The 20960-nt window shown below is 46.3% G+C and overlaps 1 protein-coding gene across 3 annotated transcripts in view; it reads left to right on the top strand.

Moving 5' to 3' along the window:
• PDPR (pyruvate dehydrogenase phosphatase regulatory subunit) overlaps positions 1 to 11708 on the top strand; it is a 67832-nt gene extending 56124 nt beyond the window's left edge. For all 3 annotated transcript variants that reach the window (XM_034788218.1, XM_034788219.1, XM_034788220.1), the window contains 5 exons: positions 7 to 119; positions 564 to 658; positions 4287 to 4376; positions 5306 to 5488; positions 10825 to 11708. In XM_034788218.1, coding sequence (XP_034644109.1) covers positions 7 to 119; positions 564 to 658; positions 4287 to 4376; positions 5306 to 5488; positions 10825 to 11229 — 886 coding nt within the window. In that variant the 3' untranslated portion in view covers positions 11230 to 11708. The remainder of the gene's footprint in view (positions 1 to 6; positions 120 to 563; positions 659 to 4286; positions 4377 to 5305; positions 5489 to 10824) is intronic.
• The last annotated feature ends 9252 nt before the right edge of the window (positions 11709 to 20960 follow it).

Here is a 20960-nt window from a genome sequence, read left to right as displayed (position 1 = left end):
TTCTAGTTTCTTCATGATTTCTCCTACTGACCAGCAAGTCCACTGCTGGGCCTGGCTCAAAAAGCATATGCCTAATGACAGTAATTTGCTCTTGGAGGATGTGACCTGGAAGTATACCGGTAAGACATGCCTGGAGGCAGAGGTGAAATTGCCCTGACATTCTGCATGGCTTTTTTTTTTTTTTTTTTTTTTACTATCACTGCACACTAATCAGTTGTATAATCTGTCCACCATGATGCTCAGGTCTTTTTCCTGAATGGTTACATAGAACCCAGTAATGTGTCTGAGTAGTTCAAACTATTCCTTCCAAAATGCATAAGCTTGGACGTCGCTTCCACTTCCTCACAGGCTCCCAAGACAGCAGCTAGCTGACCCCTGGAAGATCTTTTTCCATTTCTAGTTTCTGTGAATCTCTATAAATCTTGTGATTGTTGCCCATAGCAACAATTGATACAGAAATCAGAGACTGGAAAAAAGTAAGGTAAGCATGCGGACAGATGGAACCTTCCCCTTCATCCATCTGATTGCTCAGTAGTAGAAAACCTTTTCCTTTCTCCATCTAGCTCTCAATCTGATTGGCCCTCGTGCAGTGGACGTGCTGTCAGAATTATCCTATGTCCCGATGACTCCAGAACACTTCCCCTCTCTCTTTTGCAAGGTGAGTGACTTGCATTTACAGATGAGAGTACAAATACTTAGAATTACTGAGATAACTGAACTAGGTACTTAGCACAACTCATTGTGGATATTTTTATTATCTCCCTTTAAAATCTACTTACTGAATATACAGCAGAACTTCTTTGAAATGGACTTTAGTCTGTGTAGCTGTAGTTCTAACTGATATCTCAGTTTCAGAGTAGCAGCCGTGTTAGTCTGTATCAGCAAAAAGAATGAGGAGTACTTGTGGCACCTTAGAGACTAACAAATTTATTTGAGCATAAGCTTTCGTGGGCTACAGCCCACTTCATCGGATGCATGCACTGGAAAATATAGTAGGAAGATAGATATACACAGAGAACATGAAAAAATGGGTGTTGCCATACCAATTAAGGTGGGCTATTATCAGCAGGAGAAAAAAAACTTTTGTAGTGATAATCAGGATGGCCCATTTCCAACAGTTGACAAGAAAGTGTGAGTAACAGTAGGGAAAAAATTAGCATGGGGAAATAGCTTTTACTTTGTGTAATGACCCATCCACTCCCAGTCTTTATTCAAGCCTAATTTAGTGGTGTCCAGTTTGCAAATTAATTCCAATTCTGCAGTTTCTCGTTGGAGTCTGTTTTTGAAGTTTTTTTGTTGGAGAGTTGCAACTTTGAGGTCTGTAATTGAGTGACCAGGGAGGTTGAAGTTTTCTCCGACTGGTTTTTGAATGTTATAATTCTTGACGTCTGATTTGTGTCCATTTATTCTTTTGAGTAGAGACTGTCCGGTTTGGCCAGTGTACATGGCAGAAGGGCATTGCTGGCACATGATGGCATATATCACATTGGTAGATGTGCAGGTGAACGAGCTTCTGATGGTATGGCTGATGTGATTAGGTCCTATGATGGTGTCCCTTGAATAGATATGTGAACAGAGTTGGCAACGGGCTTTGTTGCAAGGATAGGTTCCTGGGTTAGTGTTTTTGTTGTAGGTGTGTGGTTGCTGGTGAGTATTTGCTTCAGGTTGGGGGGCTGTCTGTAAGTGAGGATTGGCCTGTCTCTCAAGATCTGTTGTGAGTGAGGGATCGTCCTTCGGGATAGGTTGTAGATCCTTGATGATGCGCTGGAGAGGTTTTAGTTGGGGGCTGAAGGTGACAGCTAGTGGCGTTCTGTTACTTTCTTCGTTGGGCCTGTCCTGGAGTAGGTGACTTCTGGGTACTCGTCTGGCTCTGTCAATCTGTTTCTTCACTTCAGCAGGTGGGTATTGTAGTTTTAAGAATGCTTGATAGAGATCTTGTAGGGTGTTTGTCTCAGTCTGAGGGATTGGAGCAAATGCGGTTGTATCTTAGAGTTTGGCTGTAGACAGTGGATCGTGTGATGTGGTCTGGATAAAAGCTGGAGGCATGTAGGTAAGTATCGCAGTCAGTAGGTTTCTGGTATAGGGTGGTGTTTATGTGACCATAGCTTATTAGCACGGTAGTGTCCAGGAAGTGGATCTCTTATGTGGACTGAACCAGGCTGAGGTTGATGGTGGGATGGAAATTGTTGAAATCATGGTGGAATTCCTCAAGGGCTTCTTTTCCATGGGTCCAGATGATGAAGATGTCATCAATGAAGCGCAAGTAGAGTAGGGGAGTGTAGCGGGGTGGACACCCGATCCTGCCCTGAAGGGCTTGAAATCAGCCCTGAAAGAGGGCTGCAGTGATAAAAGCTGGGCTGATTCGGGAAGCGGCCGCAGCTGGGCCACACCCCAATCAGGCCACAGCTGGCCTGTATAAAAAGGCTGGGAGCCAGGAGCCCAAACAGTCTCTCTCTGCGTTCAGAGAGAGAAGGGCCTGGCTGCAGGGAGTTTAACCAAGTGCCTAGAGTGGAGCAGGGCTGAGGAAAGGCCAAGGGAGCCGGGGAGCTCTTGCCTCGGAAAGCCCCAGGCTGCAGTTCTAGGGTAAGGCCAACGGGGCACTTGGGTTGCAGGAAGCAGCCCATGGGTAGGCAAGGCAGAGGCAGTAGGTCCAGACCCCCCTTGCCTGTGATAAGTGGCTGATACACTTCAGTCTGCCCCAGTGAACGGGGGCTAAGTGGTGACTGGCAGTAGCCAAGACTGAGGTGAGGTGGGGGTAGGGGTTCCCCTGGGAGGGGAGACCCTGAGACTGGGGGTTACTGCCAGAGGGGCAGCACCCCAGAGAAAGGGGCACTGGGGTCCTGGGAGGGACATAGGGCCAGCGGTAAAGCGGATCACCAGCCTGCAGAGGGCGCTCCGACAGCTGGAGAGCTAATTCCTGACAGAGACCAGCAGGAGGCACCGCCGGGTGAATCAGTGCACCTTTACAGGGCGTTAGGGGATGAGAGCTGAGGAAGTGGCGTTCTACGTCAGCCATAAAAATGTTGGCATACTGTGGGGCTATGCGGGTACCTATAGTAGTGCCGCTGACTTGAAGGTATAAATTGTCCCCAAATCTGAAATAGTTGTGGGTGAGGACAAAGTCACAAAATTCAGCCACCAGGTTTGCCATGACATTATTGGGGATACTGTTCCTGATGGCTTGTAGTCCATCTTTGTGTGGAATGTTGGTTTAGAGGGTTTCTACATCCATAGTGGCCAGGATGGTGTTTTCTGGAAGATTACGAATGGATTGTAGTTTCCTCAGGAAGTCAGTGGTGTCTCGAAGATAGCTAGGAGTGCTGGTAGCGTAGGGCCTGAGGTGAAGGTCTACATAGTCAGACAATCCTGCTGTCAGGGTGCCAATGCCTGAGATGATGGGGCATCCAGGATTTCCAGGTTTATAGCTCTTGGGTAGCAGATAGAATACCCCTGGTCGGGGTTCTAGGGGTGTGTCTGTGCAGATTTGTTCCTGTGCTTTTTCAGGGAGTTTCTTCAGCAAATGGTATAGTTTCTTTTGGTAACCCTCAGTGGGATCAGAGGGTAATGGCCTGTAACACCACATTCTAACAGAGACAGTCCATTGTTTGTTCTCTGATACAGCTGACTGGAGAGCATCCATGGACAAAGCAGTTTTTCCACTGAACCTGGCCCCTAATAACCTCAAAATGAATTATGCCTCTTCCTTCCCACCACAGGATGCACTCTCTTGTCCTCTGAGGAAACTCTTCTTGAAATAAGAGGTGGATGTCCACAGCTCTGCCAGTATTTATGATTGGTATGAATGTGGGCATCTTTCTCATATGGCTTGTGAGTGAAGGATTAGAAATGCAACTCTTCCCATAAAAAGCAACAAAGAGTGAATTCACCCATGAAAGCTCATGCTCCAATACATCTGTTAGTCTATAAGGTGCCACAGGACTCTTTTTACAGTTCCAGACTAACAGGGCTACCCCTCTGAAACTCTTCCCATGTGTGTATTTGCAGATCCTATCTCCCAGCAACATCTTTGGCATTAGTGTTTATGGCTCTCCTAGTGAGATATCTGTTAGTGCAAGTAGCAAATGCCCTGAAAACCATAACCTCAGGAAATAAGAACTGATCAAATCTCCTTGTTTGAAGTGAGCTAAGATGAGGAAGGAGAAAAGGTTTAGCCCATGGGGTTTGCAGTATGTGTTTGGTGGGGGCGGGTGTCCTCATTCTGGATCTTAGATTCCATGGTCCAGTCTGAACTTTGCTTTTCTCTCTTTAACTCCCCCTTTCTGCAGGAAATGAGCGTGGGGTATGCTAATGGGATCCGTGTGATGAGCATGACACACACAGGAGAACCTGGATTCATGCTATACATCCCTATAGAGGTATAGTGGTTTATAAGCCTTAACCAGTCAGTTCAGTCCTTAAGTCTTTACTCAGTAACACTTCCATCTTAACCATACAGAGATGAATAGGCTTCTTTCCTGCTTGGGTGGGTATAGTTAACTTTGACCCTTGTGGCACGGAGAATGGCATTTTGTAATCTGAAGTATACAAGTGCCTTTGCTAGAACCTTTGGATTCTGGAAGTGAAATTAATGCTGCCTTACATTCAGTCGAACGTGTTTGCTTGCTAGAGTCAGTACTTAGCCATGTGTATAAAAGGTAGGTTTACCAGGCCGGACTGTTTTCTGCCCTTGGCGTCCAAATCTCACTGCTGTAGTTCTTGTCGTGCATGTAAAAGATCAGATACTGTTGTGTAGTCATGGGCACTCAGTGCAAGGTCTGGTTTTATGAAACTGGGGGACAGAAGGAGGTGGGGGTAGGGAAACTACAGCATATTAACCCAAGATTATGGGAGTCGAATATTAGTCAAAGCCAATTATGGGAAGAATGACCCATTCAATGGAAATAATAGCTGGCAAATTTAAGAACAAATAAATGAAATACTCCTTCCTACAGTTTGTAGTCAGGCTGTGGAAGTCACTGATGTATAGAATTAATGTCCCATAATGTGGCTGGCTTTTAAAGGATGGGTACATATTATATGCCCCTTATTTGTAGTAATACTAACTCAAACAGGGTAGTCAAATCTGTCTTTACTGTGTGAGCTGATCTCTGAAAGGGACAGGAAGGAGTTTCCCTGCTTTGTGCAGCATTACACAATTGGGCAGGTACCTTGTGCAGTCTTTCCTGTGAAGCATTGCTCCGGAGACAGGGTACTGAAGTCTGCCTCTTGGGGTGGCAGATTGTCCCTTTATCTTCTCTGATGCTGTGTGTGCTGGTAATCCTGATGTGTTAATTCTTCCCTGCAGTATGCTCTGCATGTGTACAATGAGTTGATGAGCGTGGGACAGAAGTATGGGATCCGGAATGCTGGCTATTATGCACTTCGCAGCTTACGCATTGAAAAGTTCTTTGCGTTCTGGGGTCAGGATCTGGACACTTTCACCACCCCTTTGGAATGTGGACGTGAGTTCCGGGTGAAACTGGACAAGGTACTGTGTCTGAGGCTGAATCAGCTCCCTGAGCAGTGTTTGCGTGAGAACAGGCTGGATACATGGGATTGAAACAAAGAAGGCAAAGCAGTACTGCCCTGAAAAGAGAGTGCTCTCTAACGGGATAGGTTCCAACACAAATATTTTCATGGGAAAGTGGAGAACTTGTGTGTGAAAATATTTTGTCTGTATTAATGACTGATTCTGTTGCATCTTGAAAAGATGCTAGAAACCACATGGATGCTGTACCCTCCAGCCTCTAGGGCAGTAATCTCAACTGCTTGTGAGTGAAGAATTAGAAATGCAACTCTTCTCACATCTGCTGTGTTTGCAGATCCTATCTCCCAGCAACCGTTTGGCACTAGTGTTTATGGCTTTGTGCCTAGTGTGAACCTTTTACCTGGATAGGGACAATGGGTGTGGAGAGCACTCAGCTGCTTGCAGGATTCAGCCTATTGTTTCGCTTTCTCCTACCAGTCCCCCTGCCCAGTTTCATTGATGGTGCCAGCACATCCCATGGAACAAGATTTGAGGTCAGTTCAACAGCATAGGGAAGCCCAAGAGCACCAAACCCTGTTTTTTACAGGGATCATCCATAAAAAATTGCTCTTATGGCAAGGGGTAGGTTGAGACTGGAGTGATATTTTGGGTGCTGGTGATGATCCTTATCTGTTATAACCACTCTCTGGATGCTAAAACTTGGGGTCTCAGTTGCATGAGAGGTAGCAGAATGCCTGGTTTTGTCCTGTTTGCAGGGGTGAGAACCCTCTTGGTAAAGTAGTGACTCCAGGAACTTGATCCAATTGATCTGGAGTTGTAAGGTTTGACTTGTCTTTTCGTTCTGAGCTCCCTTTTGTCACTATATCAGTAGTACGTACCCCACTCAAACCATGTGACCAGGAGGGCAGCTAGCATCCCCAGAGAATGACATAATGCTCCACAACCAGAGTGAAGAGAAGGAGTGCACCTCCTTCTTCGAGAGATGTCCCTGTGGGTGCTCCACTCCAGCTGTTGGTGCGCCCCTGTGCCTTCGCTCAGAGATTTTGACAGCTGTATTCATACCAGTTGCGCACGTGCAGAGCCTGCCCCATGCGCGGCGCGTGCCTCAATAGTACGCATACGTGACCAGTCTCCCCAGTTCCTTCTCTACCGTCCCCGGCCTGAGATGATGCTCAGCAGACTCATCAGAGAACTTTCTCTCACCTTGTTTAAAATAATTTCTTTCTTAGTTTAGCTTTCCAGTTAGTTAGATACAACTTCCCCTATCTCCTTTCTTTACCAACCCCCACCCTCCCCCATACCCCTTTTCTTTTTTCCTGTCAGCTGCAGCCGCTTCCTATGTGCCCGGCTCCCCAGGCTTTAAGCGCTGCTCCACCTGCCGCGATGCCATTCCCATCTCCGACGGTCACTCCCAAAGTATAAAATGCTTGGGGGAATCCCACATCCCCCAAAATGTGCCCACTGCTGTAAACTTAAATACAGGGCACGTAAGGACAGGGAGCTGAGATTTAAACTGTTCCTTATGCAGAAGTCCTTAGGACCAGCCTCAGACCCAGGCGCCGACTCCTCTGCACACAGCTGCCCCCCTGCCCCAAAGAAGGAGAAAAAATCCTCCAAGAAGCGGCAGCCTCTCTCCCCTGTAAGGAACGCACCAAGAGCCAAAAGTTCACCGGGCAGGTCTACAACCTCTCTCCGGCGTTTCCCCGACTCAGCAGTTTTGATGCGCCGAGCTCCTCCAGCGCTGCGTAAAACCTGCCTGCGGCTGTGGCGTTAGCACAAAACCCTGGTGCCAGGGCTTCAGGCTTCCAGCTGCCTGCCTCTCATATGGCACCGTTTGGCACTGCGAAAGATGCGTTGCCAACACGTATTCGCCTGCCTGACCCTCCACAGGCTGCTCTCGCTATACCGGTACCGTCACCCTCCGAACTTGCCGGTAGTGATACGAGGCTCAGGACACCAGTGTAGATGAACCCTCCTGCACAGCAAATACCTCTCACACAGCCCTCACCACACAGAGGCGCTGCGGCACTGCAATTTACTGACTCAAAGAACCTGCAGGGGTCACCTATCCTGCAGTCACCCCTACTTGACACCTGCTTCTCTCTGGACATTCACGCAAGTCCAGACAGCTTTCTCCTGCTAATTCCCACTTCTCCAGTGATGCGGAATCTGTGCTGCAGGGAGACTTTTCACTCTATCATATCTTCCATTCACAGACCCCAATCAATATGGGTCATAAAAAAACTACCTCGTCCTACCCCCAGGATCCTGCCCCCAGTATGCAAACCCATGGATGGCACTACTCATGTCCTTTCCAGCTCAATGGCAATATTGGGCTCCATGGGCACCTTATACTTGGGATCACACTTGATATGTCACCAGAGGCAGGGGCAAGACCTGCTTGGTACCACCAGTAGACACATCTGCCACTGAGTCATGACATCAAGCAGTCCCTTCACACGCACAACCTATCTCCGAAAGTGGAAGCGGATCACACAATGGTGCTTGACCAAACAAACTCTTCCCACTTCCGCACCCCTTCCACTAATACTTGACTACCTCTTAGACCTTAAGCAATCTGGCCTTTCTTTCAGCTCCATCAAGGTCCACTTAGCTGCTATTACAACCTTTCACCACAAGATCAATGATACCTCTGTTTGTGCTCATCCAATCACCAAGTGTTTTCTCAAAGGGCTCCAATCCCTATAACCGGACATTAAACCCCCTACCCCATCATGGGACCTCCATTTAGTATTAACATCCTTCACTCAACAACCTTTCGAGCCACTAGCCATGTGCTCTCTTTTATATCTCTCCATGAAAACAGCATTTTTAGGGTCAATCACCTCCGCCAGACATGCAGGAGAGATAACAGCTCTCATGGTGGACCCACCATACACAATAATTTTTAAGGACAAAGTTACCCTCTGACTACACCCCAAATTTCTTCCAAAAGTGCATTCATCCTTTCACATCAATGACCCTATATAGACATTACCAACCTTCTTCCCTAAACTGCATGCAAATTCCTTCGAATCCACAATGCATACACTGGATGTATGCAGGGCTCTGTCCCTTTATTTGGATAGAACCAAACCTTTTAGGAACTCTTCCAGACTCTTTGTCTCCCTTGCGGAGCGCTCCAAAGGGACACCTATTTCTACCCAGAAACTTTCCAACTGGATCTCGAATTGTATCTGACTGTGCTATCAAATAAAGGATGCAGCTCCTCCAGCTGGCATCGGAACTCACTCCACTAGATCCGTAGCTACCTCCGTGGCTTTTCTACGCAAAGTTCTCCTGGTTGGCATCTGTAAAGCAGCCACTTGGACTTCTGAACATACCTTTGTCAAGTATTATGCCCTTACTCAAGGCCCTCTCACTGACACACGGTTGGGCAGAGCTGTATTATCTACCGTATTCCTACCAGATCTGAAGTCCCTACCTCCTTGAGATGCACTGCTTTTCAGTCACCTGGAGTGGAGCACCAACAGGGACGTCTCTTGAAGAAGAGGAGGTTACTCACCTGTGCAGTAACTGACGTTCTTTGAGATGAGAGTCGCTGTGGGTGCTCCACTGCCCACCCTCCTCCCCTCTACTTCAGAGTTGGGGTAGTCTCCGTTGTAGAGCAGGAACTGAGGAGACCAGTCGCACATGCATACTATTGAGGCACGCTTGGCGCGTGGGGCAGGCTCTGCGCATGTGGGACTGGTACAAGTACAGCTGTCAAAATCTCTGAGCGAAGGCGCAGGGATGGAGCACCCACAGGGACACTCCTCTCAAAGAACTTCAGTTACTGCAGAGGTGAGTAACTTCCTCTTCCCTGTATCTACTTTCAGCCTTGCTTGCTTTGGGGTGAAGATCTGGCCACCTGCTTCCTGCAGTGCAATATAGTGACTGGAGTAGGGATCTGAGAGTCAGGAGACCTGGTTTCTGTTCCTGATTCTGCCACTTGCTACATGTGACTTCAGGCGAGTCACTGAACCGCTGTGCCCTGTTTACTTATCTGTAAAGTAGGGATAATAACTATATTTGTCCAGCTTTGTGAAACAGCCTGCAATCCCCTGATTGTAAGTTAAAGGCTTGAGTGATTCTAGAATAGCTGTTCCTGATTAACTCCATTTAGAAGAGGATTAAGCTAATTTTGAATAAGGGTACATCTACACTACAGGGGGGAGTCGATTTAAGATATGCAAATTCAGCTACGTGAATAGCGTAGCTGAATTCGACATATCGCAGCCGACTTACCCCGCTGTGAGGACGGCGGCAAAATAGACTTCTGTGGCTTTCTGTCGGCGGCGCTTACTCCCACCTCCGCTGGTGGAGTAAGAGCGCCGATTCGGGGATCCGCGATAAATCGATCCCCGAGAGGTCGATTTCTACCCGCCGATTCAGGCGGGTAGTGTAGACCTAGCCTAAGGCATTCTTATTCTGGAATAAGAACGTCCAAACAGTGAGTTAATCAGGAATGTTTATTCTGCTTTAAATTCACACCCTACCTTAATCCAAATTAATTTCACAGTATAGCCAAACTGTAAATTGCTACTATCGAACTCTAAAAGGATTATCCATGCTAATCCAGAAAGTGGAGAATGATTGCTTTGTTCATAGTTTCCAACAAAGTGAGGAGAGAAACAAAATATAACAAAATCGCACCCTTTTAAAAACACACCCAAAAAATGAAAAGCTGAAGCTAAGGGAAAACAAGGGATTGAAAGAGAAAGTAATAAACAGAGGGCCAGCAGTAGCCATTCTAAAACACATCAAGGTGGAGAGAACTGGAAGGCAGCAGTCTTCCATTTTTTCCCATAACATTAGCATTGGACCACACGTTAATAGAGATTGCATACCTTCCTGGTGCTGACTGTGTGCACTCTGTCCTCGCCTACCTGTGACCAGATCACATCTTTGCGGGAACTACAGTAATTGTTTACATTGAATGTAATTCTAAGAAAATACAGTGGGTGTTCATTCTGCTTTTAGCGGTATTACCAGTTCCAACAATTTATACATAATAAAATGGGGGAGACTGCTGGAATCAGTAGTACTGGTAAACCTGGAATGAATTTAACTGCACCTCCTATGTTTTTGTATTTTTTTATGCCTGTTTAATGCAGTTCAGCAGCTGAAAACGAGGGAAGGCAAAACACATGAGTGACTTGCCAGCTCCTGTTTCTTTGCAGCTGGGAAGGGACCAGTTTCAGTGGGTAGCGTTTCCATGCTGCATGGCCCTAGGCTGACGTTGTATCACTAAGCAGCTGTCGCTTAAAATCCAGCAGCTGAGTCGGGCACAGATCACGTGCCCTTCATCAGCTGGTCTTTCCTTCTCTCTCCAGGGGACTGATTTCATTGGCCGGGATGCACTGATGCAGCAGAAGCAGGACGGTGTGTGCAAGCGCTTCACCATGTTCATCCTGGAGGATCATGACACAGACCTTCATCTCTGGCCCTGGTGGGGGGAGCCCATTTACCGCAACGGCCATTACGTGGGCAAGACCACCAGCAGCGCTTACAGCTACACCCTGGATCGCCATGTCTGCTTGGGCTTTGTGCAGAACTTTGATGAGGAAACCAGGGAGGCATTGGTGGTGACACCCGACTTCATTAACCGGGGCGAGTATGAGATTGACATTGCTGGGCAGCGCTTCCAGGCTAAGGCCAAGCTCTACCCCTTCAGCTCCCTCTTCACACAGCGTCGCCGCAAGGATGAGATGGAATTGAGTGGCTACCATGGGAAGTAGAACCACCTGGCCCCACCCCTTCTCCATAACTGGAGTTTGTGTCACCATCCTCCTCTCCTTCCCCACAATCTCCCTCATTCTTCAACCCATACGGTTCCACTTCCTCTTCCCCCTGCTCTTTCCATTTTTAAACCTTTTGGGTGTGTGACATTTTGTACATTATAGAACTAATTTTTCAAACCCTTCCACCCCCTCCCTCAGTCTCTCTCTCTCGCCCTCTTACACCTTCCCATGCCATGTTCCCACACCTCACTCCTCCCATGGCAGCAGCATGGTGTTGAGTGTACAACCGACAGCCCATATGGGAGCAAGCACCTTCAGAAACCCTAGGCTGTACCCCAATGGCTGTTGAGAGGGTGCAAGTGAAGTCTTGAGGACTGTACCCCTCCCATCCCCCTGCTGCTTACGGCCTAGAATAGTAGGTGTTTGCTGGCCTGTAGCTCTGTTTTCCTGTCCCCTGGCTAAACCCTTTGGTGTAACCTCACCTGCTGGTTGCAGTGAAGAGGTCAGACCTACCATAGGGTGCACACAGGCCCAACTTAGGAGGTTCCTTCTTGCCAGCCAGTTCCTCTGAGGTCCTCCAGTCCACAGTTCAGAGGGGTCAGTGCATTGATGCACAGAGCAATAGAACCATCAGCTACCTCACTGGCACCACACAAGACGTAACAACATTGTGTGACCAGTGGCAAACAGGCAGGTTTTGGTGGGTTCCAGGCCATCACCGCCCTCCTCTTTTTCCTTTCCAGGGAGTGAGTTTAAGAGGCTTGATCGTGAGGCTGTGTAAGTGATAAAATAGTGCTGATAAGTTTCCTCTTCTGTGTTGGGTCACTGAAAGGGAATGACTTTCTCTGAGTAAGTGAAGATCAACATGTGCACTTCACTCCTACAAAGGGACAGAACTTTGTATTTTTATTCTCAGTGAAAATGTCTATCTCCAACAAGGACTCTTGGCTGCTTTTGTTTCAGCTGCACAGTGGATTCTCTGTGGATTCTCCTTCTTTCTCCTTTGTTTTGCTTTGTGTGTTGGAGCAAACACACTTGTCTGGCTTACACACCAAGCATTAGAGTTGGATGTGAGGGTTGTGTTAGTTTGGGAAACGAGAGCAGAGGAAGGGATGGAGTCTTTCATTTTCAGCCAGCAGCCTTGGAGCAACATGCTGCTGACCACTTGGAGATTAGAGTTGAGGTCCCAAGTTTGGTTCCTTGAACCTATGGTGCTCTGAGTGCTGCAGAGCAAAACACTATGCTCCTGGTAAGGGTGGCAATGTCTCTCAGCTATGCCTGCTGGCCCAATGCATGTTTCCTGCCCTTCCCATCAGATCTGTTGCATTTCTGTCTTCCCCATCACAATACTACCTCAGTTGAAGGTAGCTGATTCACTATGCAGGGTCCTGCGGTTAGAAGAGAAAGTGAGTAAGGATCTTTGAATTGCCTTGCCTCAGGAAAATCTCTCTGCACAGTCGTCATGCAGAAACTCACAGACACTCCAGACTACAGAGCGGGGATCCACCCACTCTGAAGCTGACAGCTCTTCACTGATGACAAATAGTTACGGTGGAATGGGAAAGCAAGTGAGTGAAGAATGCTAAATTGTATCCTGTGGATTTGTCTCTTAAATTCTTCCTCCTCCCATTGTCAGCTAGATCATAGTAGTGCATTTTCTCTTCCCTTATTTTAAAATTATCCATTAAAACATCTCCAGTAACAACACCCCGCCTCCCCCCCACACACACTTCTGGTTCCCCCGCTCTGTGGTTCTCAGCAGCCCTTCCACCGAAGCCAGCATCTTTCTGTCTAGCAAGGAGCACCATTTGACATTGATGTCTGTGGTCACTGAGCTGGCTGAATTGTTTGTCTTTGAGCCAGGAGCCAGAACTTTACCTTGCTGCGTCACTTGCTTTTCCTGTCTTTGGGTGAGCATCAGTAACGTTCCATTTGAGCACAGCGCTACTCAAGACCTGGCTTGGATTCCTGTCTTTTGAAGATTTTCTCCTTTCCTGGCTTCCATCAAGTCTTTGTCCTGCTATTGTAGAAGTAGTAATGTCCCAGAACTTCCCTCCCATACACTGGAAGCTGGCTTTTTGACTGCTGCTGCTGGGGGTAGTAAGAGCAGGTGAGGTGGGAGACTGACACATTTTAATTGTAAAGAACTGGTTGCCAGAGGAGGCTTCCCAAATGGTAAAGAGCTGTACAGCTTTCACAGCTTTTGGGAGTGGAGCACTGGGAATGGCATGGACTGGAGAAGAAACTGGGGACTCAAATGACAGCACTTCTTGGCAGGGTCTTTGTTGGCAGGCAGGAGGTGGAGTCTGCATTGTGGTAGGACATGGATGCACTTGCTGTGGATGGCTGTTTTCTTCCTGTAGTGGCCCACTGTGCTGAGCATGGCTTCCTTTGTAAATGGCAGTTAATATTATTCTAAAAGAATAATAATAATGTCTCCTCCTTCAGGATCCCAAAGTGACTTTCAAGCTCTTATGCACATGAGTAACTTCCCTCATAGCTTGAGATGCAGCCACTTTTGGGGTGGAATGTCGCAGCCATTTGACAGGACACAGAAGCAGTACTGGGCATAATAGTTTGGTTGTGGAGGGAATATTGTACCTGGTTAATACTGTTTAGCTAAAATTACTGTAGCAGTGTTATCACCTGAATTGGAATTTGGCCAGCGTACCAGGGCTAGCACCCGAGTTTTAACTAAATGTACCATAAGGTCTTTCATGACAAAGTGGACAGGGTCTTCATTTTACAGCCACTCCATAACATTTACATCCCCCATGCTGGGGCATTTGTTCAGTACTGAGTCAGAAGAATGCCACCTAGTAAATCCACCAATACAATTTTCCGCAGCACATGTGGTTCTCCTTGGAGGTCTCCTACAAAGTACTGATCAGTCCTGACCTGTCTTACGTTATCTGGCCCATTGCTGTGTCTTTGTTATATAGAGTACTGGCTGATAACCCACAGAAAGAGGTTATTATTTAGTACCTGGCAAGGTTAAGGAAAACTTCTCCTCCTCCCCTTACTATATAGCACCAAGGCACTTCTGCAGTGGAATGCATCAGTCACTTTACACAGTCAGTGCTACATAACAGTTTAGGAGGGAAAGTGAAAAATATTTTATACCACAATGGAGAATTCTGGGTAGACTGAATATAACTATCTGAGTTTGAATTGAACCAGGACACCCTTCACTGTCTTAGGAGGAGTGTTATAATGTGGAACTTTTAATGACCACAGCTGGTCAGGAGCACACAAAAAGCCACTATCTATTAGTCTCACAGCAATAAGGAATCCCTGAAGAAGAGCATTTTTTTTTATATGGCTTCCCCATCCCAAAGTGGTCCATACCTAGGAATATAAACTTGTCTGCGTAGCATGGGTGACTTTTGCCCTTTTCACTTTTGCAGAGTTAATAGCCCCCTTTCTGTCCAGGTCTATTTAACCCTGAAGTACTCACATATGAGGGTGAAGATTTTGTAATGGTGCCACACAGGTATGGTGTAATTCCATCCACGTCTGTCTCTTCCTGCTGGGATGGTTAAGTATTACAATGGTACCATTTTGAAATGAGACAGTTTGGCAATTGGCTGTCTCCCAGTTCAGACGCACCCACTCTGGCCTTACCTATTACTAGTCCTTTCTCTGACTTTGGCTTAGCCTCTGTGCCTGTGCTCTTTGAAGTCTAGCCTTTTCCTTGGTAGAGTCTTTTTTTCCCTTTGTGCTGCTAACGAATAATTTGACTTTGGCAGCTTGAGTGCTTGCCAGCGGACAGTCACATGATGGATTGTGAAATACCGTACTAGGCACCAGGGTCTTGCAAGGAGCTTCTACCTTTTCCATAATGTTTTCATACCCTGAAAGGGAAACTGCAGTGTAAAGATTCTACCTGTTGTATCTAATTACAAAGAATAAAGTGCGTAAGGGAGAAAAAAATAACAAGTTGGAAGCTGCCATCTTGGCTTTGATGCAAAGTAAGACTGAAAACAACCCCTCATTAAAAAGCAATGGGAATCTGAGCTTCGGAAATGTTGTAACACACAGTTCTCGTGCTGTCTGATGAAGTTGGCATTTTCAGTCCTCCTTGACACCACAAGACTGGAAAAATATAAGGGTCCCTTCTTCAGACTCATTCTCCCCCTTCCGCCCCCAATAACCTATACACCTGTGGATCACACTTCTGGAGACACTTCCATCCCTAGATTTCTGGGGCTGTCCCGTGGTGCTCTGCAGAGCTGGCTGCTCTTTCAGGATTCCCTTTGGGAACCCTCTTCACCCCATGGACCCGTATCCTCTCTCTCTTCTCTATCACTCTCCTCTTGGCTGATCTCATCGGCTATACATGGTCTCTTGCATCACTTCTGTGCTGATGACTCTCAATCTACCTCTGCCCAGTACCTCCTCCAGGATGTCTAGCCATCTCCTCAAACTTAACCTGGCTAAGTCTGCTCTTCACCTCTCCTCTTCCGTCTCCCTTCCCCCCTTTTCACATCACACTCTCCTCCCACCCACCCCAGCTCACAGCCTTTACTATCTTTGACTCCTCTGTTTCCTGCTGTTCTCTCATCCAAGTTCTCACCAAGTCCAGTTGCTTTTCCCTTCACACATCTTCGTCCCCCCCGCCAAAATCCTGGTTCATGCCTTGTTCTCTGTGACTACTGTAAGTTCCTCCTCCTTTTCAGTCTATCCACAGTGCTTCCTTTCCTACACTCCAACCAAGTCCACCCCAAATCCCTTTATTGCTCTTTCTGCATCAAGTTCAAACTCCTCAGCTTCAAGATGCTACACAACTCTGCCCCCACCTGCATCCCACCCTGCCCTCTGCCCTCTCTCTTTGTTTAATCCTCCCTTTGTCTCCTCCCAGTCCTTCCTTCATGCTGCTTCTCATGCTGCCCACACCCTACAAGTCTGCAGTGACTTCCCTTTGTCAGTGGCACACAGCATCCCTCTGCATTCAGATCCCTGCTTTCACTTCAGCTGGTTTTCCACCCACCATCTGTTTTTTATTTACCCTACTCTGTTCTCAGATGTAAAATTCTGATCTTCCAAGATTCAGTCTCAACATGTCACCCTTGTCCATTCCTCCCTCCCCAACCTGTTGTGATTTCCAGAGTTCACCTTAATAGTTGGTGAGGTCTCTCAGTCAAGGGATTATGTATGTTTTCTGTGAGGCTCCATGCAGATGTACGGTGCTAGATGCCCACTGAATAATAGTGATGAATGCAGACATTCACTTTCCACCAGAAACTACTCTCCATTGCCTCTCCTTTTCCTAGAAGGAGTCAAGCCAAATCAGAGGTTGTGATGGAACTGCTTGTGTATGCAGAGCTTGAAGTACCGGTCTCATTAAAAGGCAAATTCATGCAAGCAGTGCCTAATTCTAAAGAGGTAACATCAACATCTGTACGCCCAGTATTGGACCTACCCTTTTGTCATTCATAAATTTTCCAAACGTGCGTTTGTTTTGTTCCTTAAAAATGTTCAGAAGCCCTACAAAAACAAACCAATATCTAGGGGTGAAAAAGGAAAGTTCCTTCCAAATGCAAGAGTTTTGCTTATTTTTAAAACAAAGGCTTATATCCTGGTGGGTACAGAAAAATATTCATAATTTTTCAGATTTCGGTCACCCCAGGTTATTTTTGTAATTTTTATCATAGTGCCTATGGAGGCAAACATTTTGGTTAAGTTTGGGAAGGAATTTCAGTTCTACTCACCTCTCTTCAGTCATCACACGCGTGCATGTCTGTCTTGCACACTCTCTCTCTCTCTCTCTCTCTCTCTCGGTTTGTAAGGGGAGAAAACCTAATGTTATTTAAGGCAAATTAATTCAGCTGTTTGGGTTAAGGAAATCAATCAAATCTTCTTTTTTACACTTAAAGAAAGAGAATAAACTTGCTCAAACAATTGAACATTCAAAACTTGATATGCTCATAGTCCTCAATGAGCACAATCCATGTTGAGTTTGAGGAAGGAATACTTAACAAGTCTAAATGTCTTAATGCTTTATGTTAGATGTTTGTGCACAGGCAGTGCATACTGCTTGATTTGTTACTGCAGGTACTGTATTTGCAGAGCAGGCACTAACGCCAGCAGGGGCTGTTGAGTAAATGCTGAAGGCACTGGAAGTTACCAGAGTGCATTTGTTCCTCTTCCTTTGCTGCAGAGGTGGAATTTGCACAAAAGTGGTGTGGGAATTAAATCAGTAGGGAAACACCTATCAGATGCATGGTTTCCATTTCTGAACAAATGTCAGTAGGTAACACTTTTTCAAGAGTGGAACTGTGCAATTAAGAGGGACAGAAAAACACCAGTGAAACTGTCGTTAAGGTCCTTTGTTTAAAGAAAAAAGCCTCCACTGGCGTAAAATGTGCTTCATGGCCCCATTGCTTTCTGGCTTTTAGAAAACAAAATGAAATCCTCCATCTGAATGTTGCATTACTGTAGGCTTTAGTGTTTACACACCAAGCCAGGGCATTCAGGAGTTAAGGCTTTCAGAGCAACGTGAACTTCACCATGTTGCTCTTTTGTCCAGTCTCTTTGTTTATGCAGGTAGCTTCTGGATTTCTTGACTCCTGTATATTTAAATACTTCACTTTATTACATGACTAACGTGTAGGCTTGCATTGGAGTTGCAATATAAAGCGTGCAATATTTATATATTGCTGGTATTACAATTACTGTCTAAGATGATTCACCTACGAAGGTATGTGCATCAAGGGAGACCATGAAGGTTACAAAGAGAAAGATATGCATGGTTGTATATGAACAGCTTCCTGACCAAATGACAACAAACAGCTGATCTTGCCAAGTGTATGTTTGATACCCACCTCTGTTACAAATACAGTGGTTATCCAGGAGCTGCCCCACATGCTTATGGCACAGTTCTGTTTTGTAGCATAGAAGGGACAGTCCAGGCTCTTGCACCTCTTAGGGACATGGTCAAGATCCCTTCTATGCTACAAAATCTTTTAAGTGTATTGGGAGCCAGCTCGATACCCTTGACTGGACCTAGCTCTGATTCTGTTCCACTGGTATGGTTGCATTTACACCTTTTACTGAGTGTGATTCTACTACGTTAGGGTCATGTGTCGATACAGATTCATCTCTCTGGGGTCTAAAACTGGCCGTCTTGGCTGCTGTTATGGCTACAGAGAAAGTTGAATAGAGGTCTGGTCACGTGATCATCTGAGAGAGTAATGATGCAAGCTCTACGTGAGGGAGGCAAACTTACTCCTGACACTGAGAATCAATCTCTATAGACTAGCTCCCAGGCATGCAGTTTTCTCACAGTTCCATAGCATTTGATAGTGATGTTTCGCTGGCACCTCTCCCTCCAGAACATGGTGTCTGCTGTCAGATCTGCTAATGGATTGGCCCAAATAACGGTCTGAGTGAAATGTTTTAAAACTCCCTTCATGGGGTCTCTTGGGTTTAGTTATTGCCTGGATCATCATTTATGTAAGCAGCCTGCTTCCTTTTGGCCTGATCCTTACCCCAGGCTCTGGAGAACATTCGGTTACAGCGGCTTGGACTTGGCAGCCCACACTGTTACTGATGCACTGTTTTTCCGGGGAACTGAGCTGTACAGTGCAAGCACTTCTGCTTTCCCTGCTTAACTCCAGAGTTGCACCTTGTGCAGCACAAAACATGACAGCTCTTTCCTGAACAGAGACTGCCACCCTCGGAACTGCACCCAGAATTAGGCATACCTTCTTTGGGTGACTCTTATTTTCATTCTCAGTGGCACCTTAAATTTGTTTGTCCATCAGAATGTGATCCCTTCATAACCATCTGCGCTCCCCCCCCCCCCCCCCCAAGAACCAAGTTTATAGGGCTAGGTGAATTTTTTAATTAAAGTTTTTTAAAAATGTGCCATCATTTCTCTAGCAGAACAAGAATTGGAGCTGTGAAAACATTTATAGTCTCACTATTTTCTAGTGCCTTACGCTTATGAATGTTGTGTAATGGATGCATCTGATGCAGGAGAGAGCCACAATCAACTATGTTAACATGATTCCTCAGCCATTACAAACAACCACCTCTCCCCTTCCAAAGAGAATGTGTTTCAGCAGATGGATACAAATGGATCATTTCTAGGAGTACAAATTATGCTTTTAATTGCTTTGAACTCTTGGGATGTAGAAAATCTCAATGTTACTGTAAGATATTGTACTATATTGTCTGCCTTTGTGGAGAGCAGCAGCCTCACCTCTCTTACAGCATTTAGAATGAGAACATATTTATGCAGACACAGAAACCCCTTTAATAATTGGAGCCAGTTCTGGGAGACCTAAATGGCTGATCCCAAGTGCACAAGAAAAGGTGGGCTTGCTGTTCTCTGCCAATGCCATGTTATTACCTACTTTGTATGCTGTATTTATATCATGCTGTGTTTCAGTTAATAATTTCCATCCTTGTTGGTTTACAGGTTACTAGGTTTGTATATTAATAAAGAGACATTTTAACTACTCTTGTCACAGAATTCCAGGGGCCATTCTTTGCATAGAAAAGCCTCGTTATGTTCTTTACTCTGGTTTCTGACCACTCTCCCCATTAATATTTACGCAGGTGTGTGTAGCCAGAATGAGGGAGCATTTGGCATCATTCACTCTGGGGAACAGGGGAAACCATACCAGCTACTGGGTATGTCTCAACTAGAGACGTAAGTTGACCTATATTAGGTCAACTTACAGCCACCGCAGTAATTACTGTGGAGGTGCATGTTCACACTATCCTCCTTGGACTGGCGGTGCATGTACTTACCAGGAGCGCTTCCAGCGACTTAAGAGGGGCAGTGTGTGGTGCTGAGAGCCTGGTCTCAGCTCTGCTGGCAGCTCCCTGCTGTGAGCCCGAGTGTCTCCCCACCCCAGATTTCGTACCTGAGGTCTGCTTGCAGTGCATGCCCTAGCCCCGGGCATTGCTCTTAACTGCACCATAGCGCGAGTGTAGAATGTAGTGAGTTCTGCAGAGGAGAGGTGCTGCTCCCAGCCTGTGTCCTGGGAGCAGGGAGTCAATAATTTATTTATAAAACAGAGGTAGGGAGATAGAAAGGGCTGGTAATGAAATTAAATTAAGGATCTGGAAGTTGTTAGATGAGCCTGAAAGCATTGCTAGGCACTCCACTTCCTAGATCTGTAAAACAGGAATCCCTCTGCACGGGGGTGGTGAAGAGAGACCGCAGGGAATGAGCAATTTTTATCAGTATAGAAGAAATATAGTGAGGTTAGATTCAGAAAACAGGGAGTTGTTGCCTGCAATCTGGCTAAATGTGTTTTCATGCCCAGGGGATGCCCAGGGTGCAGCCTGGGACTGTGCGACCACTGAGCCCCCTTAACTCTCCAGCCTGGGCTGTTTCTCACAATGCTTTGCTAGTGGCAAGCAGCAACCCCCTCCAGGCGCTGTGATCACTCAGCACAACAGAATGTGGAGCCCCCCACCCAGCTAGATTGCATGAATGCTCCCAGAGCCACTCATGAATCACACAGAGAAAAGCACCAGCCAAATCCCCCTAGCACTGTATGGTAGGAATATGCCATCTTGCACTGCTCAAGATGAACAATGCAAATTTACTAATTGGTTCTCCACTTCATCAATGGAAAGTGGATATACACCAGCCTTTGCAAACTTGAGCAGATTTACCACATGCTTCAGGCAAACTCACTGGTAAAGATAAACGGCAAAACAAATTTATTGACACAGAAAAGATAGATTTTAAGTGATAGGTAAAGTCT

The sequence above is a fragment of the Trachemys scripta genome, chromosome 13 (assembly GCF_013100865.1).
Source record: "Trachemys scripta elegans isolate TJP31775 chromosome 13, CAS_Tse_1.0, whole genome shotgun sequence".
Classification (NCBI taxonomy): Eukaryota; Metazoa; Chordata; order Testudines; family Emydidae; genus Trachemys; species Trachemys scripta.
Note: the sequence above shows the minus strand (reverse complement) of the source record. Positions and strands in the feature narration are given on the sequence as shown.